Here is a 26730-nt window from a genome sequence, read left to right as displayed (position 1 = left end):
TAGAACCAGGTCATTTAATAAACTATTTTATTACAAAAATATACAATGGTGTTGAACAGCATAGACTCACTTAAGCTTCAGCACGAAGAAGCTTTGGGACACAGTGACTGACCAAAAAACATACAAATACATTTCAGCCAACAGTGGCAGGAAGGACTTCTATAATCATTAGCGCCCGTCGTCTTTTCGTTTTCATGGGTATGTCTCCTCAAATTACATAAATAAAGCAGCTACCTACATGAGATTTAGGGAAATTACCACACGATGTCAAGTTATTTTAAGAGAATGCACTATTCTGAGAATTCTGCTGTCACCCATAACTCTCTAGTAAGAGAAAAATGGGCTACAATCAGCAAATAAAATTAGCCATCTGTCTTCTGCTCGTTTCTTTCATAATGCGAAGATTGCGTTTCTCGTTTCTTTCATAATGTGTTTCTTTCATAATGCAAATACTGCAATCCCGTAACGGGATTGCAGTATTTGTAAATAAATAAAAATAAATAAATTCATTCTAAAGCTTTCAAATTTTAGTCATGTGTTTCACCAAGACCTAGTACTGAGCGTTTCAATGAAGGTAGTGCGATAAGAAAACGCAAGTTTTTCAGGCCTAGTTCAGTTTCACTCTTACTGTAGCACAGAGATCAAGATATTAACCTTATCTAGGAAAAAAACGAAGCTACAAAGGAAACCCAGCTGGGTTTCCTTCATAGCTTCAGCCTACATGCCGGTGAATGTCAATTTTTTTTTTCAGGAGACGAATAATCTCCATCGAAAACATCGCTGCATCTAGTGAAATTGCATGAAATATGACGAGATCTTGCATTCCATGCTGTTATATATACATCAGAGTTTTAACCTACAGTTAATAAACCTGAAGTTCCTCGGACATTAAATGTCTGGACGATTGGATTGATCAAGTTAATGGGAGGTCGATAATGTATAGCCATTGACACTTGATCACGTAACATAACATATATTAAACGATTTCAAAACTACCATAAATAACAACAGTATTTATACAGACATTTTAACAGGGTCACTGTTCTGTTAAAACTGGCCATGACGTTTTCTGAATTCTCGGCTCATCGCCTCCAAAAAGGTAGTGTCAGGTTGTATAAAGAACACTCATATGTACGAAATCAAACTCGCAAGTCTTCGCGCTGACACTTCATTAACAATCAATTGTAGCTTAAGCATAGCTTATTCCTTAAAACTTTGAACAGCTGAAAATGACTAAGATGGCATCATGGCAAAGCCATTAAGCGACAACATGGAATACGCAGTTTAGTTGACGCTGTCAATTGTCGCCACAAAGTTAGGGCAAATGACCGGGATGTTATATTTAACATAAATAAATTTTGCTTTCGGATTTTGCAGCACGCTTGCCTTCTGGACTAGAATGGCTGGTATTGAAAACGTAGATATTATTCTTTTCAGATTTTCTTTTTTTTTCGTAATGTTATACGAAGGCTCAAAAAAGTCTGTATTGAAACAGCGAAAGTCCCAATTGTTAATCGAAAGATACATTTAACAAATACGATTCCCGCATTAACGAAGTAATACTCAATATTTCTATTTCCTATAGAAGAGCTTAAATTTGTTGTATGCTACGCTTGTGATGCAGTGCAACGGTATCTTCTAAATCAGACATCTACATGGCGGCGCTGTTTTAGGATTTTAAGTATCTGCTTCTTGGCACTTATATTCTATCCCTCCTACATTATAAAAAGAAAACGAGCCATACTCCACAATAAAGCCGTTGTGCATTTTATAGTAATCAGTGCACTTCCTCATACCATCAAATTTATCGACCGTCAGTGCCGTGTTCCATTACTACTCCAAAAAACATTATAGATCGTCACGTTCCCTGCGCGTACCTAAGCATCCCAACAGAGTTTGCATGCGCTAAAGAGCTCGAAGCACCAACCTATCCTTCCCTGAGACAATTGACAGAAGCTACCGAAGGGAATGAACTCATGACTTAGTCCAACCTCTCTCGATAGTAGTAAAGGAAATTCGACTGGCTGCTCTAAACTAGTGTGCGTAATTGGCTGAGGACGCTATATTGGTTGATTTAACGAACGCTCCCTTGACCTACCTTTCATGCCGGTGTAAATACGTGACAATGAGCCTCAAGACACGTTATACGGACACTTTTTCCGCAGAACTATTGCCTTGTTCGGTGATGTTCTACTCAGTAAAGCACATAAAGTACGGCCAGTAAATGGCGTTAAACACGAGGAAGATGGCCGGAAACGCTACGCGGCAGACCTGGTCAATAGTTTTCGCCCGGACAGTGCAAGGAACCGACGCTTGGTTATCAGGAACAGCGTTGACAATCGCCACTCCGTGCTTTGTTGTAACCATGCTTGACTCCTGAAAAAAGAAAAATAATCATTAATCAGAACGTTTTTTTTCTTTAGAAATTCTAAATAACCAGAACAGAACATTCAGTTCAGACTAAAGGAACTAGCTGCTGCGGCCGCTTTGCTAATTTCTCATGCTATATTACAAAGCGTTGGAAAAAGTTCAACACTAAGAAATTCACCGCACTTTGCGAAATATACACTGAAATGATGCAGAAAGTGCCTTATAGACCACTATAGAGCACTTACAATAAAAAAAACATAAGCAGTTCGCTCATATGTTAATACAGCTAGAGCTCCCTGCATTGGCTAGGCACAGTAGTCGGTCTAAGTCAATAGAAACCAAAGGAATACCACAGACACAATATTATCTGCCATCACTTGCATTTCATCGCCCTCAGAGAAAACTGTTTGTGTAAACGAGATAATTAGTTGCAAGTGAAAGCTGTCTCAAACTTAGCCTTCCCTCCTACATAGGCTGCTAGGTTAAAGTCGAGAAATATACTTTGTGAACGTTTGCCACAGCGAAACTAAACAGAGACAGCATGAAATTTTCGGCATGTTAAGTAACAACACAATCGATATCCTACAATCGAAGTATTTCAATTATCGGTCGCGAATCCTAATCTCCTTAGTGACCACAATTACTTATGCGCTTGCGGCCTGTGCATATTGTTTCTCTTTCGCAAAGGAAGGCGCTAAAGAATGACTTCAACCTTTCGCCCGTCTTTGAACTTGCTTACCGCGACATCAGTCTGTCTCGAGCGTTGGAAACTTCGCAAAAGTTTCCCATATACTTGTGCAAACTTAGTTGCGGGAGTTTTTTCAACTGTATCCAGTGACACCAATAGCCTGACAACGACACGATAGCATTGATAATTATAATGAAGACGACAGGACGACACGCGTCAAGACGAAACGGGAAAACACTGCCTCAAACACTTAACAACTGTCGCAGCATAAAGCCACTAACTAGTATGTTAAGCATCCCATACTTATTAAAGGATGTGTGCAATATGAAGCGGAGACACACGCCGCAGTACAATAAATTGGGAGTGCGGACCGACAGAGCAAACACTGTTTCAAGCGCCGGACCATTATAGCAGTAAAAGCTGGTATATTTCTGCGGTACAAAGATAAGGTTACGTCCTCGTAGGCACGAGGTGTTGAAAGCATTCCACTTCACTCTACTGACATCGATTCCGTTCTTTCATGTTTCATTGGTACGTGAAAGCAGCACAGGAATGCTTACGGGAAGCGAGCTCGACAGTGCACTGTAGACTCGCGCCATTATTTACTACTTGAACAAACGAAGTGCTGAAAGCTTCTCCCAAGCTCATGTTTGCTCTTTCCAGGGCCTTGCTGCAATCATTCCTCGTTCAGAGTGAAAGCCCCTGTAGCATTTCTGCATTCAGAGCTCTTAGCAAAGCGAAAACTACCAGAGGTTCTTTTGACGCAGCGAATAAGTGCGGGGCTTGATGTGCGCCACCAAAGAGCACACACCATCGTAGTGGGGGTTTTCGAAAGGAAAAAGAAACAATGAAGTAACGTTACCAGCTGCCAAACTCTAGTGGTGGAATCCGAAAGTGGTAGGCCAAGCAACACGTAGAAAGCAAAAGTTTTCGAACAGACCAAAATATGGCATAGCTCTAACTCAAGCAGGCAAATAGAATATTGTATAGAATGCCTACAATTCTGCTCTATATTGAGGATATTGCTCTTGTCCGTTTCAATGCCTCCACTGAAAAATAATATGGCAAATTTCTTGCCAACAACAAACCATTTTATTAAAATATTGTACAGATCCCCCGCTATGTGGCAATTGATCTTACGTGAACAATTTCGCAGGTAGCTAGTTATCCAGCGTTGTTTTCGCTTATGCGAAGCTTTATTAGGTGGGCCAACGCACTTTTGTAAATCGAGCGCTTGTGTTGGTAACACAAGCTTACGCGTGTGTGACGACAGCAGCAAGACCACGACCACGTTAACGTCGATCGTATGGCGCCAACGGCGTGATTTCTACTGCGGCCGTTCGGCACGAATTTATACATGGCGATTCTTGGGATTTGCATAAGTACTGAACAGACTTTAGCGAGAAAAAACACTGATTGTGAAGTGATATACGACTAAGTAACATACAATCGTACGCACTTATGCTTATGTTATGTGAACTAGGGTAAACTGATGGTAGCATCTGTACTCCAATGAAGAAACGATAAAGCGTGATCAACCAATCTCACCACGAAGGCGATGCGACGTAGCACAGTTTCTACGTAGAAAGTACTGACGAGTGCGGGTCGATCACGTAGGTAGTTCAGTGTAACAGAGCCACGTAAGAGCGAGACGTTGTGAGGAAGGCAGTATAGTACGGCGCGCATGCGCTAAATGCCTCAAAGAGCTAGTCGGCTTTGACGCAAGAGGAACACGCCTGTGATCGTAGCTTATACTCCGTCTCGTAATTAGCGTGCAACGCTGTGGAAGGTAAGCAATAAGTTCGACTTCCGAAATATATCACTCCCGGTTTTCCATCTATACTTCTCTGCACGACAGTGGCGTTGGCTCGCACGAGCACGCACGTGAGGCTGTCTAAGTGGGCTCCAAATAACAATCCCGAAAACAGCACAAGTAAACAATGCATTGGAAGCAGTGTAGAACAGAAAAGAAAACAATGAAATGCAAATTGACCTAAAACAATGTTTTAGAAGAGGTACGAAACATGGTTTGTTGCTTGTTAAAAAATACATTTTTTTTTTCTTACTCGATACTCAACTGGACTCAAGAACAGGCTTACCTAATTACAGCCAAAAACACCCGACTATTTGCTGTGGTTAATGCAGCCACTACACAAAATCTCTTTGACCATTGTACGCGACATATCAAACCGAGTATTGGGGTTAGAAAACTGAGCTGCTCTGCTCGAAGAGTCAGGTTTGGTTCCAGTGTCGCTGACGCATTTTTTATTAGAGAGTTGAAAATAATGGCGTTTTACGCGCCAAAACCGCCATCTTATTATGAGACACGCCGTAGTGAGGGACTCGGGAATTATTTGGACAACCTAGGGCTATATAACGCGCAGCTAAATTTAAATGCACGGCTGCTTTTTGGCATTTCGCCCCCATCGAAATGAGGCCGCCATGGCCGGGATTTAATCCCGCGACCGCGTGCGTTCCAGCCCAACACCATGATCACTGAGCAACCATGGCAGGATATGACAAAGTTACGAAGAGTGGCGAAACCTGAAAGATCTCGTCACCTACCGACTTTCCACAAAGGGCCTGGAATGAGGTAAATAATGCTTCACATTATTAACAATGCATCTCATCATCGCATCATCTCAAATGTTTATGATAGCCATGTTCTAAGAACTTTTATTGATATAGTAAAGGCGAGCTTGACTTTCGAAATGATTTTCACGATTTGCGACATATAGGACAGTGGAATTGATTGATTGATTGATTGATTGATTGATTGATTGATTGATTGATTGATTGATTGATTGATTGATTGATTGATTGATTGATTGATTGATTGATATAAGGTCCGAAAGTGGCAATAAGTCGATGGGAGACGCCGAAGTATGTGGCGCCCGGCTCGTTTCGACGACTTTTTTTTCTTTATTGATATGAATCTGAAGTAGCGATAGGTACCTTTAGTGGAACTGGCTACTCAATCAAAGCTAAAACCACAAGGATCACCGAAAAAATATGGAGTACAGTCATATATCAGGAACATTTCCTAAGTTACACATACGAGTAAGGGAAGGAGAGATGAAAATAAGAGGACACAGTTTCGTAAACAAATGAGAGCGCACAAAACAGTCAGGAAACACACACATACGTTGATAGTTTTATAGAAAAGATGGCGGACGTATTTCCAGATAGCTACATAAGAGAATGCCCAAGTACAAAACTACAGACAACAATGTCAAAGAAAAACAATCGGTGTATGACCTGCGTTCAAAGAATTGTAACAGTGTACTCAGGCATGAACGTTTAGCTTTTGTGCTTATAAAAAGATATTAAAGCTGCAAGTGCTTTATTCCGTGGCATCACTGATGACTGTAGACAAAGGATATCTTTCAGGCTTAACTGTAAACAGTCCAACACAATTATTAAGCCTCTGCTGTTCACCTCACTTTACGGCGTCTCGGGCACGTAAGAAGGATGTGTCGTAAATAATAATTAGCTTGGCCACGATGGAACTACGAGCTGTTAACACACTGACATCTATGAAAGAAATGAAGTGACGGCTTTGTCAAGCTGACGGCGATGCAAGAAAATTACAAAATGTTTGTTATCACTCAACTTTGGCTGAATTAATGCACCATCTATTTAATGTGTACCCAAATAAAATAGCGTAACATGAGCGTATTGACATTTTTCCCTCGCAGGAATGTGGCTGCTATTGCCAGGAACCGAAACATCATCGTGATCGACAGCGCTGTACACCACAGTCCTGGAGCCTGACGCGTTTCACATCTGATGTGCAAATTCTTGAGAAAGAAGAGACTAAGAAATTTTCGCCATTCATAGGGAAGTTTGTTTTTTTTTGTTTTTTTTTAATGCAAACCATTGTCGCATTTCAGCCATATTGAGGTGGGTCGACAGGCAAGTAGGTATTTTCTGTCTCGGCAAACTTTGGACCTCTGTAATAAAAAGAAATGTATGATCAACAGTGGAGTCAAATCTGTGCATTTGAGCATAGCAGCTTACCGCTCTAACCGCTAGGCAACTGTTCCTTTTCTTTTTCCTTTATCGCATGAATACCCCTCTCGTTCGAAAGCCCACTAGCTCTTTGAGATGTTGAGAACGTGCGTCAGGTTGCCACTTTCTCGTGTTCTTTCCTCGTGACAGCTCGCATTTTCAGATACTGTGTCAGGCGGCACAACCTAGGGGATCGGCCCACATTCCACCGTACTTTCCTCGCAGCAGCTAACGCTACGCGGAATCCGTGCGACAATGCACCGCATTCATGATCGGCCCAGGTCAAACAGGTTTCAACTTTTCATCACCGAGTGCAAATTCGATCGTCGTTTTAACATACCCCACGTGACATAGCCGTAGGTAGGTACAATGTTATAGTATGTAGTCGATGATGATGTTGTAATTCGTATTTCACTACGCAGAGCACAGCAGAACTCAACGGTTGGCTATGCAGAACTCAACAGTCGGCATACCATGCGATCGCGTCGAACAGCCGCAGTAGAAATCATGCCGTCGGCGCCACACAAGCCTCGTCGCCATCGTTTTTCTGCTGTCGTTGCACACACGCTGACGTCAGACATTTAGTATAAGCTGTACGTCTTACACAAACACGTCAGTCCACCTGGTTAAAGCCTTGCGCAATTGTAATCAGTGTTTTTCAGTCAGTTACTAGCAAAATGCTTCGTGTGACATCGATTCCCACAGTGCTTGTGACCTGCTTCAACATGCAAACATATTGTTTGCCCAAAATATTCGCATGCGAAGAAATATTTTGCGTTTGTGCTGACGTCCGTTTTTACAGATTATTGCTGTTATGAAAGTTCGTACGGTGCTAGCACGAACAAGTATTCTGGAATGTACCACGATGCTTGTCTCAAATGACAATCAAATTAAACTTTGAGTTGATATTTCAATGGCCGATGACTTCGCTCAACACAATCATTGCGCTTTGAGTGTTGCTTGTTTTTCTGGGCACGAGTCGGCGAAATAGGTAGCTAAGTTCTTTCATCACGCTCTTGGCAGTGCTTGTTTTTTAACCGTCACGACAACGTGACAATATACGCCGAATTTTTTTACAACCTAGTAAGTGCAGCAGCAAGCTATTCATAATTATGAGCAGTATAAAGTGCAGAACACAACCGTATACTGAAGTGCCGATAAGTGTCTCAAATAGATTTCCGGTCTTTGCCTGCAACTGTTCCAGCCACCCCTCCGTGCCATGGTTTTGCGTTTATTCCGCGCAGGTTTATTCTCTCTTTAGACAGTATATAGATGTTCGACGTGCTTCATGTAGTGTCACCCGGACTTTCAAATAGAGACTCTAAGCTCCATTAAAACACGAATCCGTTTGGTGAGAGACAAGCATTTTACCACGAACCTCATCGGGCAGCTTCGAATGATTCGCTCTAATTGGTATTATACTTCCCTGCGACCTGAACGCTTTGGTATCTGGCGCACCGAAAGGAGTGAAGTAGCCAAACGCGGAGGTCTCTGAGGCCCACACATATTTCAGTAGATGTAACTCAAGAAACTCTCGCTGCGTGCCACAGCGACGCTAAATCAAGATCCGTGCCTGATTTGGTATGAGTCATACCGCACTTTCTAGCTGTCATGTGAATGCTCGATGTGTATTACCATTCGTGAAGGCCCTCAAGCAACATTTCACCTGCCTCAGCCGAATCACATTCGCGCCTTTAGAATTTGGAACATTGGTGACAAGCCAAGGCACGACGGCAGAGTTGCGGCATCTTTCCGGCCGTTTACCCAAGGCAGTGCGTAAATACCTGCGCTTATTATTCCGAAGTATCCTGTGTCATTGACTTCTTAAATTGATGCAATGCACTCATATTTCATATCTACTTGCACGTCCTTTTCAATATTGTTACGATGTTCTGTGTGGCAAAAGTTCATAGGAAATAATTAATTTGCATGAATTTCAGAATTTTTTAAAAGTTTTCTTGAGCTACTTGATCAGGCAACATCAAATCTCGATCATGTCAATTTCCAATGCATTCCCAAACGAGTCCATGCAGATACGTTAAACTTTATTCAGACAAGTTCATGTCTTCGTCAAATTTGAGGTTAAACACGTATTACACCTGTCGCCTAAACATACCACGATAATTAATTGACTCTTATATGAACTCTACTTAATACACCAGATTGTAAATTGATGCTGCTTGGTTAAAATATGCTTTATGGCTGGCACATTTCTTTACCTATGTAAAAAAAATCTTTATTTTTCTTTTCGACTCGCGAATTGCATAAGTACTTTTATACGTGCCCCTTCTCTCAAATATGTTTAGTAAGAGCAAAAGCAGGTAATATGTTGGACCCCTTCTACGAGACTGCACAAAGCAGAAACGGTGGCATCTGCCTTTCCTAAGCCCAACAAACGCTATAGCTTCTGCGGAAACCCGACAGCTTTATCACCTTGTCTCGTGCCTGCATCCTGGCCAGGCAGCTGACGACGGTGAACTCCAGTAGTGCCGAGAACACGAAGCCCGTGCAGGCTCCCATCCACACATCGATTGCCTTCACGTATGAGACCGGAGGCAAGTTGGACTGTATACCGGAGCCCTTGGAAGAAATAGTGAGCAGCGTCGTGACGCCCAGTGTGGTGCGCGCCGGAATGGACTCAACGTCGAGCCAGAAGGACACCCACGAGATGACCACGATGAGCACTGTAGGCAGATACGACTGCACCATGTGGTAGCCCAGTGACCGCTGCAAGTGGAAGTCGGCCTTCAGGCAGCTGTACTCTCCTGCATCACACATACATGAGAGTGAGAGAGAGAAGAGAGAGAAAGAAAGCAGGAAAAGCAGGGCAGTTAACTAGTATTTGTACAGTTTGCCACTCTAAACCTGAGCAGGATAGTGAAAAAGAGAAAACATGAATATAGATTCATAACGAGCACTATGCAGAGTGCAGCGCATCTATTGTTGGGGGCTCAGGTCTGTCGCTTTCATGTACTGTAGAAGAGCTCATTAATACAGGGAAAATCAGACATCCACCAGCTCGTAGCAATTGCTACAAAGGAAACCCATACGGGTTCTTCGAAAGGAAGCCTCAGAGTTGAAGAAAAATTTGTCCTGGTCCGGGACTCAAACCCGGGGCCACCGCCTTTCCGGGGCAGCCACTCTAACATCTGAGCTAACCAGGTGGCTAGCAGATGCCAGGCCGAAGTCGAACCTGTAGACAACACGAAGCAAAAGCATGTGTTTGACGTAGTAGTTCTGCGGAAACCGGCAAGGTGGAGAGAAGTAATGAATAAAGGGAAAATAAGACATCCACCCGTTCGTAGCAATTGCTACAAAGGAAACCCATACGGGTTCCTCGAAAGGAAGCCTCAGAGTTGAAGAAAAATTCATCCTGGCCCGGGACTGTACAAGAGCTCGTGTGGCTTTCTGGGCTGATAAGCTGCGAGTCCGAGCTACGAAGTCCTTTGCTTCTGTAAAAGGCCCATCACCCAATTTACACAAGGCACACTCGAGATTCTGGCTTTGTTTGACGAAGACGAAACAATGACACAGAAGACGATCGATAGTATCTTCCCATCTGCAGTTCGGGCACATGGGCAAGCCAGCCATTCCAGAGCAATAGCTGTATGAGTTAGGGAAGGCTACTCCGAAACGCAACAGTGTTGCGTGACACTTGCTATGGTGCAATAGGACGTCAAACGATATGAAGTAGAAACGGGACTAGAACAAGCAGTTGTTAAAGTACTGTTCTTACTTTATATTGTCTCTCGTCTTATTATGCACCAAAGCAAGAGTATGATAGTGGGCTGGTCATATCAGATTAAGTTATCGTTTTGACAATCCAAAGCAACACGTGAGCAAGTAAGTGTGCCGTTTAATGAAAGACTTCGGATCAATAGACCCGTTGTGATCATTTAACACGTAGGTAAATCTAAGCTAGCAATAATTTTTACATTCAAATGTCAACGTATTGCGGCCGCCGCTGCCGAAATCTGAACCCATCATGTTGTGTTCGGCCCGCAGAACGTCATAGCCACTAAGATACCATTGCGGAAAGGAAAATTTACGTGGAAGAGCTGAGCGACCTACTTTATGAGGAGTCTAGTTAAACATTATATTTTACAGCTTGCTTGAACTTTTTATGTCGATTTAATCGCATCATCCAGGAACTTTATTAGAAACTTATAGGACCATAGAACAATGGTATTTTATATCACTTCATTACGACGTTCGTACTTTGTGCCGCAGGAAACGTTACAGTAACTTATTGTGTGCTTCGAACTGGTTTCTCACACAGAAAAGAAAGAATGAAAAAACGGGCAATAGCTCTGGGCTCATTGTTCGTTTGTTTACCGCCAACCACCGCGTTCCTTCAAAGGTGTTCATTGCTTACATCAGTATCTGAATATCCTTGCTATTCAGCGTATTTCGTTCAAGAGAGTTTGTTCACTGTCTGGATTGAATTGTAGCGACGTCTAGACATCTAAAAAATACGGAATGAAAGACGGCAAACAAGTAGCGCTGTTGTCCGGTGCTTACTTGTGTGCCTAGGCCAGGGGCGAAACACTGAATTGTTCGCCGGGTATAACATGAGGGATACTCGTGGCAAACTTCAACCTAGATCGATGGTCTTGCAACATCCTCGATATCGTCAGATGTTGACGCCCCAGGGCGACAACTGTATCGCGCCGGGATATTGACCAAAGCATGCACGACTCATATACAGCCCATGGGAAGTATTGGTCGTCCTATTCGGGTACTTTCGAGAGCCGAAACCGCACGTTGTTTGCACTTACTTGCACAAATCTTTGTTGTTTTCGGTACTCTCGCGAAAGCGTCGTAGTGCCTTCATATGCTAGTTTGATGGCCAAGAACTTTCGTCATAGGAAAGCTCAGTTAATAATGAACACTGACAAATACCATACGCTGTATATGCCGTTCCTAGCACAACCTTGCGTTGGCCATTGCTCTGAACATTAAAACTTCATATAGCTTACTTCAAACTCACACTGCAAGAGTTTAAAAATATTTTATATGCAGTACAAGAGCCCCACGCTTCGAGCAAAGGTTCAAGTATCCTGGTCAAAATATATTTGTGGGTTGGTTGCTTGGTTATGGCTTACAAATGGCGTAAGTAATGAAGAAAGACAACTAGGAAGACGATAGACCATACGGTTACCGATCTCTTATTTTTTTTTTGTGTGTGTGTGTGAGTACTCCTATACCGTTTGTAAGCCGTTAAATACTCTGCAGTGCTCGGCTGCGTACGTGCGATAAAAGATCAAAACTGTGACTCAAAGTACGTTATGGCGCATGTGGTTGAAATCTAGAAAGCGTAAAATGTCTGCATTGATGCAATCATAAATTGTAACTTCAGATACAATGTGAATTGTTGGTGCAATTGGTATAGAAACTCAATATTGAAATGTTTGTACCTGGCCGGAGTTGATTGGTGTTCACATTTGATTTTGTATAAAGGTTCAAACTTCGATTGAGCACAGAATATTATACGAGTAAAAACGCTATACGGCTACTTGTTTATCATGAAGAGTGCCCATGAGCAAAGAATGCAATGAAGATGAGAAACATAATGGGCTGAACTTTGCAGACAGCGTAATAACTGCATTGAACTACATCTGTGCACGTTGTGTTACAGTGCATTTTTATTTTAAATGCGAGCAGCTTAACGACCCTCATGCAGGTCAACTGGTGGGAGCAAACATAATTGGATTATGTTATCTTCTTTAAGTTAACACGGTACCTTGCATAACTCCAGACACGAATTTTTCTCGTCACTTATTCAAGCGAGAGCAATTTCCATGCACGAGACTATTTATACGAAAAAAACTTAACACATGATTAATACAGACTGAAAAACGAAAGTTTCAATTAATGTGATAGTTCTCTCAAAATCATTTCGTTGAAACTGCCAATATAAAGACGACTAGATTCTACGCTTTTGAGAGCGAAGGTGGCGCAGTTATGAAACCTATTAAAACCACATTTCCTAACATAAATTTATTTACGAAGGCACTTCGCAACGTATTTGTCATCGATAATGTGTTGGCACCCATATAATACTGTTGAAACGCTAGCAATGACATCTTCTTTCACCATTATTTAGACTATTCTATTCACAAACGAGTCACAATCACGTCGATCACAGGCGTCTCCGAGGGGCTTAACGATGTCTGTCTCCGACATTTGAGCTCCGGATTTCTGCGTGAAATTCCAACAAATTCATTATTCTGCATAAATAAGGATCATTAGCGTTTCTGCGAGTCTAGAAGCAGTTATTAACCCTTCGGGCGACGCAGGCTCCGAACCTTGCATTACGATATTGCGTCGATTAGAGTGTTTGTTAGTCTAAGTTTTATAATCGCTCGTCTAGTTGATATTTTAGTCCGCCAACGTTACTTACGCTTAACTTTGTTTTTATGCACATTGACCTCAATTACTATAAGGAAACATGAGCTTTAACTGCATCGTTACCACGCCTATTCAAATCGATAACCATTGATTTATGCTTTAAATCACTGCTTTCAACATGTTGGAGCCGTTTCTTATCCACTTAAGGCCATCCAGTACAGAGACTGCACGTTCAGAATCAGTCGAAATTTTCGCACTACGGCGATGTTGTGATTTTTTACGGATCTTTTTGCGAGCTAGTCTGCATATGTTGTAGTGAAAAGAGGCGTGGCTGTCACCTTCTGCCGCGCTCGAGGAAAAGCACGCCGCTCACGATTACGCCGTACTAGCATTAAAATTTTACAATCAAATGACTCCCAGCAAGTCGAGAATTAAATTACATCGCCAGCTTTGTCGCCCGACAGTGCTGAGCGGGGATAATTAACCGAAAATGACGCCAGCTGTTCACTAGCGCGCTTTGTTTTGGAGGCCGAGTCGTTTTATTCCGCCGAAGTGCGTCTCTGAAGGTTCGCCGCATGCTCGACATGTGGACCTGTCATTTTCAACCAATTTCGAAGAGTTTCCTTTCCGCTTCTTACGTAAAATCCAGGCAAGGGGCGCTGCCGGTGTCACTGCGCAGTTAACGAAAGGCGCTCCCATGGCGTCGTCGCGTGCGGGTACATCTCGCGAAAAGCGTCGTGCTCGAAACTATGCTGCACCCGCGGTTCCATTTACTGACGGGGACTCGAATTATGATTCCCAAGATGACAGCAAAGCAGATTCAAACTCTGACGCCGACGATGTTTTGAGTCAGCATGGAACATCCACAGCTGTTCACCGGAGAGTTTCTTTTACGGCTTTGAGCGGTCTCGTTCCTTGTGTCGCGCTTATCTGCCGATCTTTTTGCACGACCTGAGAGCTCTACTGATTGTGTTCAGGGTGCACACTTCGCTTGGTTGTGATGTGCTGCCATCGGCAGCACATAAACTTCATTCACGCCAAGAAGGCCGCCCGTAGCACATCTTGGCCCACCACTACTGATGAGCGCAAGACAGCGTAAAACTGCGTGGGATTTCTTCCTACAGTTCTTCTCCGCAGATGTGACAAAGATAATCTGCAACAATGCAAACGTATATGCTTGGATACATAATCTTGTAGTTACCCAGATACGCTGAAAGCGATCGGTCGAGGAACAGGTGCGTGACTCTAGACGAATTGGTGAAATACGTTCGTTGGACGTCATCCTCAGAAGACGCCGAAAAGGCGGCACTGCAAAATCTGTTGCGAGGACCACAAAGTTGTACGAAAACCAGACGTTTTGTGGGAAAAGTGCGGAGTGCACTTCTGTTTCACAATATCCAGGAACTGCTTCACGGCAGGGCATGAGCGATGGACTGGTCTTGGTTTCTTTTTTGTATCTGAAGAACGGCGGTCTACTGAGCATTTATTTTTTCAGACACTATTCCTGGGCTATCTGTCTTTGAAATTGTGGTCTGACTTTCCTTTGACCTTAATGTTATTGTAGACATGTTTTTTTTTATTGTTGTTTTTATCAGCTGACAGCAGGAATGACGGTTTCTAGAATTTTTATGTTTTACCTAATAATCTTCTTTGTTTGGCGCGTATGTTTTTTGGAAAGAGCATTTCTATATGTACAAAGTTCTATGCTGCAATGTTTGCTGGAATATTATTTGTAGTGGTAAATATTTTTTTCTGAGACCTACAATAAACAACCATTTTCTCGTGGTAACGAAAGAGTTAACATATCAGTAACACTTAGCGCCATGCAACTCAATAAACATGAGGCTATACGAATCATCACTCGCGTTGCATACTATGCAACTAACCTCCCCTATTTTCAGAAACCCCAAACTAGTTTATGTTGAATGATTTCATGGTAGTTAGGCTAAGGCCACTGTTGCTTATTATCGGATTCATGATCCTAACGTTTGGTCATTATAAGCACCGTACCGATTCTAATAGATCTAGATTTGCCAGTCGAAATATTTTACTTTCAAGGATTTGTACTAAATATGGTAAACAAACAATTAAACCCACCGTCATAAAATTTTGAAACTCTTTAACAGTTCAAACTTAAACTTCCGGATGCCTAACAAGTTTCAGACGACTGCTGAAAACACATATCACATAATTTCATATAAAGTTTACTCTGGTCCTTTTACCAGTTTCTCTTTTGCTGATGTTTTTCCCATTCAAATTCATCTTTTCCGTGCTCCTTGTATATATTGGGCAATATTGGGCATTGACAATTTTGTGCATTGACTACTATGCGTTGACTACTGTCGGTTAACATTTTAGCGGCTATTCTATGTACATTTTAATAGTTCTCATAACAAGAGTTCCCCTTGCAATCCTTGGTTCTCGGACCTATTTCTGATTATTTTTTATCATCCGCTGCACTATATATTTGAAATCCATAAATTCAATCTGAAACTGAAACCTCTAGTCAATATAAAATAATTGCCGCTTTGATAAAAGCCTTCCCGAGGAAATATTTTCTCACTACATCTTCTCTAGTTCAAAAAAATATATTTCAATGTCTTTTCCGGCGTAGAATGTGTTCAACAAACAGTTGGCTAGGAAGTTTATGTAAAGCATATGGTGTTGACGAAGAAATTTAAACTTATATGAGCTTGTTCTTTCTCAGCAGTTATTATAGGCAATGAAGAAACAGGAGAAGTTGTTTCTCATTTCAATTTTACTCACTATGTTGTATATTGAAAAGTGCCGCAATCGTTTCATCGCATGCTCAAGCAGACTTCAAAAGCTGAATTTGATCTCAGACATAATTTGCTGAATACATTAACGTGTGTATGATGACCACACAAATAACGGTACACATCATTGGTTTATCATACTTCTTAATGATATATGAGAAAGGAAGCATTAAATTAGATAAATTGTTTTTGCGGGAGCGTTTCTTCGTTTGCGGGTGACTCGTACACTCCGCCCGCCGCTAAATTTTGGTGCCTACAAATCTGTGTTCGCTCTTACATAAGCAACTTAGGAAAAACGGAGGCGGGTGCAAAAGAGAAAAAAGGGGAAAAGCAGGTGAAGAAGAAGGGAAAATGTGGTTAGATAAATTACACTGGGTAAAAGGGAGATGGCGCCAGCGCAGATGAATATTGAGCTCTGTTTTTCCCCCACGTCTTGGTTTTTCTTCATTGACTGTCTGATCACAGTTTTGTGGATTATGCACTTCTTGAGAAAAATTGTTAGAGACACGTCTGGGCTCAGGAGACACACAGTGTTTAAGATAAATGAGCAAAAGTACATATTTGGCCCCGACAAACCACAGAAAAAAAAAGTTTATTGTCTGTAGATCGCCAAAATATTGCAACGCACGCAAGGCTTAAAAATAACATTTGTTTTGCCCACATGGCACTTTTCTTCAATAGCATACCTGCAAATTTACCACATTGGTTTCGACCATTAGCGCACTTGTGAGTCTGACGTAAAAGAGTAAACAAATTATTAGTGAGATCAAGGCAATGCCGCAAACCAAATGAAATGTACGATAATCCAAGAGCAGCTCAGCGGGCAATTCTGATTGCTAGCACAATGTGTAATACACCGCCAGCCTGTACAGCAATAGCTAGCATAAAGAGAGAGAGAGAGCAAATGATAAAGGAAAAATAGGGAGGTTAACCAGGACTGAGCCCGGTTGGCTACCCTGCACTGGGGAAAGGGAAAAGGGGACGGAAAGATTAAAAGAAAGTCTACTGGGTATATCGTTCGGTCACTCAGTCCAGATCACAGACGCTGATGCAAAATAGCTAGCATAAAGAATCTAGATAGTTATGCGGCATAAAGTTTAACGAAATAGTGTGTACAATAGCTTATGTTATAAAAACAGCTTGTTCTTTGGCATATAATACTTGAAGCACTCACTTTAAAGTCTCCGCCAACAGTTATAATAGATGGTACGGGGGACATAACTTCCAAGGCTCATCGAAACACTACCTTATATTACGTCAAGATGCATTTTGGTGCGCAGTTGCGCATTAAAACATTTATGTACTTTTTCAAATCAGAAGGAGCAATATTGGGAATATAAAATGTTATCTCCTGTTTGCCTTGAGGTTCGAATGAGAAGGAAAACAATAACGAACCTTCTCTCACGTCACACTGCGCTAAAATACATTTGCGTTGTTTTCAGTCATTAAAACTATACCACGGAAATCCTGTCGTCGATTTTCAGAATGAAATACTCATGACGGCTCTTAATGAGCATTTGCATGTTGGATCATATTATTATTAACATATCGAAAAGGAACGACTTTTAAGAAAAATCCTTTTTTCACCAGGCATGCACGGGTTACGGTGTTTTTTCTTTCCCTTGACCATGTGTTCTTACTTCGCAAAGAATCAGTATTCATATTGGAATTTCATCTCATACTTACCGATGTGAAATTTCTCCATGCAGATTGACGTATTTATATTCTGAATCTCGAACTGTGGTAACTTCAGGCCTTCGAATAGTATTATCGGATTGGTATCGGACCACTCCAGATGCAGTTCTTCGGTTGTTTTCGAGACTGTAAACAGGAAAAACATTTCTATGTCAACCCAAAAAAAATCAGAACGGATCACTCCTTTAGTGGTGCTCAGGTAGAGTTATGGTAATCAACTGCGCTTAGTGTCCCGAGTGCTATTAGTAGTTGTAATGGTACCAGAACTGCGCTTAAGATAAACCCATTTCGAAACTCGCAAGAAAGATACATTGGTACAAAACGATTGCCAATGGAACAAAACAAAACAGTCAAGCTAGTGAGAATACTTACGTTGCAAAATACCTTAGTGGAACATGCCTGAATAATGAGTTCTTTATTTCAACATCATCACAGCAGGTTGGTGTTTTAATCTGGCAAAACAATAAGCTTCCCATAATGAGAAATATCGCTGGATGGACGAAAGCGTTTGAATTACGTTTTTACACTTCTTCCCTGCTTAAATTAACAAAAGTTGTAGATGCAGAATAACTTATGTATTCGTAGGAGACGTTAAGATTACAATATTATAACAGAACGCATACAAATGACGAAAACCAGTATTTCCCCTTTTACATTTATTATGGTAAACATCTCGAGCACTAGTTCAAGATTTGTCGTCGCTCCTATCCCGATGTGTCCCGTCAATCAAGTCGTCAGCCATGTCATCGAAAAGCTTTAGAAGGGCACTTACACCTGATTGCTGATAAGTAAAGGGCGCTTTGCGGAATAAAAAAGGCAATAAAATATATTTGTAAAGGAGTATTTCTCCGACTTTCTCCCCAGCTAGTTCCTGTTTTCAGTTCGCTGTAGAGGATGTAGAATTAAACAGCGAGCGCATTAGTACTAACGATAAATCTACACACCAACCTTGGACGATGCAATATGGCATAATCGCAAGTTACGGTTACATACTGTGCAAAATTTCAAGAACATGATATAGCCTGTTGTAAAAAAAAGCATAGATCTAACAAGGATATTTCAAACAAGCTACAGCCTTACATACGCAGTGTACTACGTAAAACACATAGCGCCTTTTTTAAGCACCATCTTACAAGCACACTGATTTATGGAATGCACATCGAATCATCATCATCATCATCATCAGCCTGGTTACGCCCACTGCAGGGCAAAGGCCTCTCCCATACTTCTCCAACAACGCCGGTCATGTACTAATTGTGACCATGCCGTCCCTGCAAACTTCTTAATCTCATCCGCCCACCTAACTTTCTGCCGCCCCCTGCTACGCTTCCCTTCGAACATCGAATACCTCGTGTCAATGAAAGCAGAATGTTATGCACCCCTGGTATATACTGGTGGTCTTGTAAGGTAAAGAGCAGTCTCGCGGACCACCCAGTCATCTGTTTCTATTATGTGGAACGCAAGTAAGATCTGTATTACGTGGCACCATTTCAGCACTTTGGTGTGCACTCATAGCGCAGAAAGGAATGTCTGCAGCCATCCAAATCAAGCAAGGGCATGGCACAAATGGTGATTTCAAGCCCTCGCGTTCTGTCTGGCCGTTTTCATACGTTTCTAGTCCGTACTTGTATCGAGGGCATGCCGAAAGGTGTGAGACTTAAAATATTCAGTTAGCCAAAGGGTAAATTTCCGCGTTTATTGTTATTTCATTGGAAAACATGAATAAAGAGAGAAACAGACATCCACCCGTTCGTAGCAATTGCTACAAAGGAAACCCACAAGGGGTTTCCATAAACATATACACAAAGGTACAGAGTTGAGTACTTGACATTACTGCATCAATCAAATGCAAGTGCCGCTAAACTCAAGTTTACTTAGGCAAACATCAAGGTGGTAAAGAAGGAATAGGTTCCTTGCTTCAAGAATGTACGGCGCATATTTCATAGGTTGTGTTACGAGGAATGCTCATGCAAGGTAACTTTTTGCGAAACTTATTGATATGAGAAAGGAAGGCCACAGGGGTTACCTTGAACGTTGAACAATTACGTTAACCAAGCATTCTCCGCGCGTTCTTAAATATCTCATTGCATGCGAGTGTTCGCACAAAAAAAAAGAGGCTTATGACCATGTTTTGTTACTCTTCGGCGCCGACTGTAGTGAAATACTTGTTGCAAAGTTTAGAAGCTTCGTTATCCGCTCTCACAGTGATTGATTGTTCTTTGCGTTCCATCAACAGTGTTTCAAGTGTTCGGTACTGCTTTTGCTTTTGGACTTACATGAGGCGAGTTCGATGCTGCAAACTTGGGAGTCCATAGGAAAGCGATATAGATCCATCATACATGCAAACCTTAGCTTGAGCCTAGATAGAAGAAAACAAAATGCTCCATCAAGACCAGAACCTTATTGAGACACCTTGCTCATCGTTAGAAAGATTTCGGAGCGCTCATATTTTTTTTGCCTTTATTTGGCACCAAGAATTTTGTTCCATCACACTTAAGCTACGATAATTTCTCGGAGTGCCAGAAGGTTGCAACTGAACATTATACTCTCGATGTGCAATAAACTACATGTTTGGCAAGACATAATATGAAACGCCAAGCAACGTAACTTTGCTGATGGTTCTGCCGTTCCACTGGGTGAAAAATACACCGGAAAAAGCGCTAAAGACAGCGCGAGTTCCGTCCTGCTGTTTCATTAGCATGAAATAGAAGACTTGGCGGGCTCATTTAGTAACGAGAAGGATGGTCTTTCTTCCAGGGTGTCTGTAACGACTTCACACGTTTATCAATGACTCAAATGAAGTCATTATTTCTTCTCCATTCTGCACATTGTTCCAGTCCGCAGGTCCCAGGTGCCATCATAAGCGAAATGTATAACGCAATCCTTATCCAGAAATAAATCTTGAGAGTTAAACAATTCGTCGCCGAATATTTTTAGAACGAAAAACATTCTGCTTCTTGACTCATTTCGTAACACTTATGAATGTAGCTGCATCGTAGTTGAACTGAAACATTTAATCAAACGGCGCAAAAAGAAATCGGGCACATTCCTTAATAAGATTGCGGTAGTTCCTTCTGTTTCAAGCATTGCATGTATGACATTTTCCTAATGATTATTCAAAAGGCGAAACAAATCACTAGCAGAAGACTATGCAGCAACCGACAGCGGAAAGCAGCGAGTGCCTAAATATCGCAGCTCTTTTAGATACGCAATCAGAGGCCAGTGACTTACCTGAGCATGTATAGAATCTTTCCGTTCGGGTTAACGCGGACCAGTACATTAGGTACTGTGACATATTGGAACTCTGCGTGTTTTGCATTTGCGAAGAATACTTCTGGTTTCCATATACGCTGCACCAGCTTTGGATCATTGAGGTCCAGGGGCCTGGATACGTTGGGGCTCGTCAAGCGATCATCTTGCCAAGTCTGCCGCAAATAAAGATCAACCTCATAGTCCTGAAAGTAGTGCAGAAAGAAATTCAAATATAGCACGTGGACTGTCGGCTGCAAAAAGAGCCAAAAGCAGTAGTAAGGATGACAGATCAACTGCAGCAAGTTACAGTGGGAAACTTCGAATGCTGATACATTTAGCAATGCCATTTTTTTGTAGCCCAGTCTGAGAAGTGCTCGTAATTCGCCACTTTTCTGAAGCTACCACTTTAAAGCAATGCGGAACAAAAGGAGGGCCAGTTTTCAAAGAGAGTTTTCTGTATTATGAGAGAAAAACCGACGAAGAAAGCCAGCACGCTTCTTTTCCCATTCTTTATTTTTTATTTGTTAGGTGTTCGCCAAGTGCCGGAGGTCGTTATTTTTAATTCTTGAAGTACGAATGATAAACATGCAATTTATAAACATGGATGCTTATTATCCACGTGCGAACTATTATTTTTAATAACACGCTTCGTTCTTTATCTCTATAAAGTGATCTCTAAGTCGCAGTAAAAGGGTTTCCATTTTTTCTTCGTCACCAAAAGTAAAATTGCCTCAAAATTCTGCATCGAATTTCTGGCACGTTTAAACCCGCCTGCTTCGCCGAAGAAAGAAACATGTGTTCACATTGAGCTTAAGGACAAAATGAAAACGCCGGACATTTAACTACACGTCTTGCGCATGTGTCTGAGAAAATGCTGTGTACAGGTTAAAGAGCACTTCTCAGTAAACGTATGTAGCGTTTATCAGTTAGGGACAATGGTTGGGCAGTATATATTTCTTGGCGGCCTTGAGCTATGAAGAATAATATACGCTTATGCAGACTCCGCGTAAACGTTTGTCCCCATCTGTGCTTAGGATCACCAATGAGACATCACCAAGAATGGAGATAACCAACGCGTTAGAATTTTTTTCAGCATTGTTGGGGACAATGACGCTAAGAGAGATATCAAAGCGTTACTCGGCCAACGCACCATTGTGGCTGGATTTATGGACCCGAAGCTGCGTATGTAGATTTCGCAAGCCACTTTTGTTGGCGTTCCTGAAAACGACAAAAATAAAACACCAGTTGGATAAAATTTTCGTTCCCAGCAAGAACATACAGAGAAACGCGCTTTTCGCGATAGCCTGAAACTAAACTCTTTGAAGCTGTGGAATATATAACTAGAGCAATGTTTGTTTTACTTTACCCGTTCGTTCTTGGGCAGTATTAAACGACATGCTGTCAAATGCAGGCAGTCACTGGGTCCCAAAAATCCGCCCCCACTCCTCCCCCCCCCGTCCAAAGGAAGTATTATATTGCGAACACACTATAAATATGAATAAAAAAAGATGCAATGAAGACGGAATAGTCAAACGCTGTCATGCGCTACTGCAATGTGCGTCCATCTGCTTGAGGCTGTCATGCGTGGCATCCCTACGTTTACGGTCTTTCGTTTTCATCTCAACTTCGTTCCTCGCCATGTAGAGTCACCTTTCTTTTCGCTATTAGAATGTTTATGTATCCATACGCCTGCTAACCCACTCACACCGTACAGGATGTGTTCATGCCTTGAGCTCGCGCACACGTTACCACCGAATTGCAGCCCATTTCGCCATCTGCTCTGACGTCCTCTCGTCTTGCTTCCTTGGCCTGGCGGGCTACAGCACCGTAATTTCATTACTTTGCATAGTCAGCAAGAGACCCCCTGGGCATAGGCGTGAATCTTTTTTGTGGTAATAGCTTTGTGTTCTCCTGATGTGAAGAATTCCCTCGTGCGTCTAATTTTCTCCGGAATCACCCGCTAGAGTCTCGTTGTTATGTCACGGTAGGGATAGGAACAACAGTTTATCGCGAGCAGTCACATGGCCGGTGCGCATAACTAGGCTTCACACCGTGACTGACGTCAACATACGCCTAATCTCACTGGAACAGAAGAGAATGTGTTCGGACGGCAACTCTAACTTTTGCAAGCAAACAGTAAACAAGATGAAGCCTGGTTGGCAACTAACTTCGTGGAGCTCAAGCGTGTATTTCATAGCCCTAATAACATGGCGACATGGCGACACATTTACTCGTGCAAAGAATTGTCATAGACACACATGTTCTACAAAATGCACGTATAGGCGTGATATTTATATACTGCTTGTCATACTTACTTATGCTTTGTTTTTGAATGTAAAGTGCTAATGTGCGGTCGCCCCTTCGTACGGCCAAGTCTGCCAGCAATAGGCGGAAATGAAAATCCGCCGTAGCACATTACTGATTTTTTCCAGTTAGATCTCGCATTTAAGAAATTCTTCCATAGCTGCAGCTATGCTCTCCTTTATTTTATTGACTTCAACATTTCAGATTTCCAGTTTACGAGAAGTGGATAGGCGGGTTTCCGTGGAGCAAGTGTGCGGTGTTTTGTGTATAGTAAGAACAATATAAACATTTCAGCCTGTCTTATATACTCGTTCACCAAATTCTTATTAACATGACAGCTTTCTAGTCCGAGAGAAGAACAATTATTATTTTCGGTCTCAGTGGATGTAGAAACGACTCCTTAAGGAACACTTTAATGACTTGCTGCTACGCGTGATTGTTCCCAGAATATTCAATGGAGGACCGGGATAAAAGCAGTAAAACTTCCACTGTAAACACTATATTTGCTTTTCATCTGGTAAGCCATAGCTAAGCGATATTTAGGCGAACCACAGCATATATACAAGGATTAACGTTTCATGGTACTGCTATATACGAGGATTCAATACGAGTTGTCTGCTTACTTTTTCGTATTTGTATGACTTGCTGTAATTGTTCGGTAAATTATAGCAATCGGAAGCCACTGAAATAAGTTATGCTCTGCTGAAACGTCTAAGCATAAAAGAATAGCAACTTTGTAGGTCATAAAAAGATACATGAGATGATGTTTTGTGCAGAATAACGAAAGTAATACAATATGTATTGTAGCACATATGGATATTCAAATATATCAATGTATTGTAGAATCCTTCCTTTCTCAAGAGCATCTTGCCGAAAAAGCGCAGTACCGGATCTCTGCGAAAGCTTGTAAGTGTAACGGATAAACGGTAAACGCACGTAGCAGGCGAGGTATTTCAGTAGTATTTTTACAACCTTAACACACTTTTAAAAGTGCATATGCAAGAGACTGGAAATGTTAACGCGGCAACCATGTTGTAAAGTGAACACGCTAGTTGCTTTACTTTTGTTTTTCTTATGCAGAGGAAGCGCACGGGCATGCTATAGTATGGGAAAACATACCCAAGTGTGTCGTGGGAAGGGCACGCCGGTCATAGGTTCTTAATAAGTCGTCAAGCTTCTCCAGGTCATCCAGCGCTCCGTTTGACCGCCTAAAGTGACAACGCTATTTAGTGCTCTTCTAAGCAATAATCGATCAGAAAATTGTTAATGTGTCTGATATTTCTAACTTCCTTTTGCTACATCAAATATAACACATTGGAGCTTCCAACAGAAGACAACGAACACATATGACGAACATTTCTAAAGTGTTAGTATAAAGTTGCATTTATCTTCTGTCAGAAATAGTAGCTTCTCGTGAAGATGTTGCTATGACGCAAATGAGCTCTAAGAATAGTACCAAGCACTGAAATAATTCCTTACCGTTACAAATAGGGTGCTCGACAACATCAATGTCCACATCAAATAATGCGGAGGATTAAGTAAACACGTTGCAGTTACCAGCTGGGAATGAGTTAAATGCCTATAAAAACGTATTTTGAACACCTAATGACCGAACCATTGCTTATCAATGTCGCTCAGTCTTGCTTGGAAAAAGTGTATGTCGACGTTAATAAGGGAATCTATATATATATATATATATATATATATATATATATATATATATATATATATATATATATATATATATATATATATATATATATATATATATATATATATATATATATATATATATTGACTCTTGACTGCCAATAATATCCCTCGCATCAACAGAAACAGACTGTTAAGCAGAATTCGTAACCGCAATTACGGAATAGCGCAAAGTCGGTGCTAATTTCATAGAACCTCATTCATTTTTGCTTCTTAAAAATTCAACGTGCAGAAAAATACTTTTTAGTCCTCTAGTACAGATGGACAATTTGGGATATGCAGATATGAAAGTTTGAAATGTGTCTATCAGATTATATAGTTTAGCATGTACACTCATAAATTTAGAAGACCCATTGCGGCTGCTTTTCAGGAAAAATACATTTTTTATTCAGTATTACGTCATAGTGCCTAAGATATAGCACAATCCCTCTCCCCCTTCCCCATCTTTCATCTCCCCATCCCTCTCCCATGTGTAGTGTGGCAAACCGGTTAAGCTAAACTGGTTAACCTCCCTGCCTTTCCTTCTCCACTTTTTCCTTCCTTCCTTCCTTCCTTCCTGAAAGCCACATTCGCACATTCTGGTTCAAAGAGCAATTTTTGGAGACGCACACTTAAAGTGACATATCAGTCCTAGAACAACACGGCAGTTCCTTGACAGTGGTGCCCGTACTCGAGCATATGTGGGATGGTCACTGTGGTAATGTCCTATAAAATATAATCCGCGAGATCAAAGCTATCTCCCTCTCTCTCATTCGTCACTTACTAACCATAAGCTTTGGTGATTAGAAAAGCTTTGGTGATATGTTTTGTACGTCAAACATTCTGCGACTGCAAGATGTGTGTATACACAACTCTGTCGTATTCTTCGCGTTCTACCATCTCTGTGCAATGAAACGAAACCTATTATACCATTGGCAAAAAATAAGAAAAGAAACTAACCGCACGATAAAAAGTGAAAGACGGCAGAAAGCACAGGGGCCATGCGATGACTTCCAGCTACTCTAATTCTCTGCATATTCCTACTTCGAACTCATAATTCGCTACCATGAGTTACGAACCAGTGCGCAAACCTTACTTTATTGAGGTCAATACCGCATGAAACACGAATCCTTTTTTTTCGAACTGCACACTTTTTACACACTTTCGAATCGCAAAACAAGTACGTAGACTGTCAAAACAATGCGAGGAGCGCGCTCACCTTTCCTGCGCGAGCGTCGTCCTGAGGAGGGACAACGTGACGCAAGCGCGCCACACGTTCAGCGCTGAAAGTGGCATGCGCACAGTGCTCGCAGCAGCAGCCCCTTCGCCGAGCTCCGACTGCGCGTCTGGAGCTGCAACCACGGTCGACCAGACCTATCCCTCCAGGCCGTGCTCCAGCTCGGGTCCGGACTGGAGCGCAGGCGCGCGGACGCGTGCTCGCCGCGCTTTCCACCGACAGCCTCGCGGGCAGAGCCAGAGTGGGAGCGCGCGCGCGCGCGCGTCCCTCCTTCCCCTTTCTTTCCTCCTCGTCCTCCGTTCCTCGACAACCGCAGGCGCGAAGCCTCGGCGATATCCAGACAGAGAGGCTCGAAG

At 42.0% G+C, this 26730-nt stretch overlaps 1 protein-coding gene across 1 annotated transcript; it reads right to left on the bottom strand.

Moving 5' to 3' along the window:
• LOC142582646 (glycine receptor subunit alphaZ1-like) lies at nt 1-26730 on the bottom strand. Its single transcript, XM_075692565.1, has 8 exons — nt 26357-26730; nt 24568-24656; nt 22295-22362; nt 21124-21347; nt 20169-20251; nt 17884-18018; nt 9503-9834; nt 1-2376 (listed from the first exon to the last, which is right to left on the bottom strand). Exons 1-8 carry the CDS (start codon nt 26431-26433, stop codon nt 2191-2193), a joined length of 1194 nt encoding a protein of 397 aa, XP_075548680.1. The 5' UTR covers nt 26434-26730; the 3' UTR covers nt 1-2190.

The sequence above is a fragment of the Dermacentor variabilis genome, chromosome 5, assembly GCF_050947875.1.
Source record: "Dermacentor variabilis isolate Ectoservices chromosome 5, ASM5094787v1, whole genome shotgun sequence".
NCBI lineage: Eukaryota > Metazoa > Arthropoda > Arachnida > Ixodida > Ixodidae > Dermacentor > Dermacentor variabilis.
This window is presented reverse-complemented; position numbering and strand designations above follow the sequence as displayed.

What these genes read in the sequence shown, in the direction of transcription:
- LOC142582646 (XM_075692565.1), bottom strand. Translation starts at nt 26,433, where the DNA reads ATGCCACTTTCAGCGCTGAACGTGTGGCGCGCTTGCGTCACGTTGTCC. An exon ending in CATGGAGAAATTTCACATCG is followed by an intron (nt 9,835 to 17,883) that starts GTAAGTATGAGA and finishes TGTGTGATGCAG; the next exon opens with GAGAGTACAGCTGCCTGAAG. An exon ending in GGATGCAGGCACGAGACAAG is followed by an intron (nt 2,377 to 9,502) that starts GTGATAAAGCTG and finishes TTCTTTTTTCAG; the next exon opens with GAGTCAAGCATGGTTACAAC.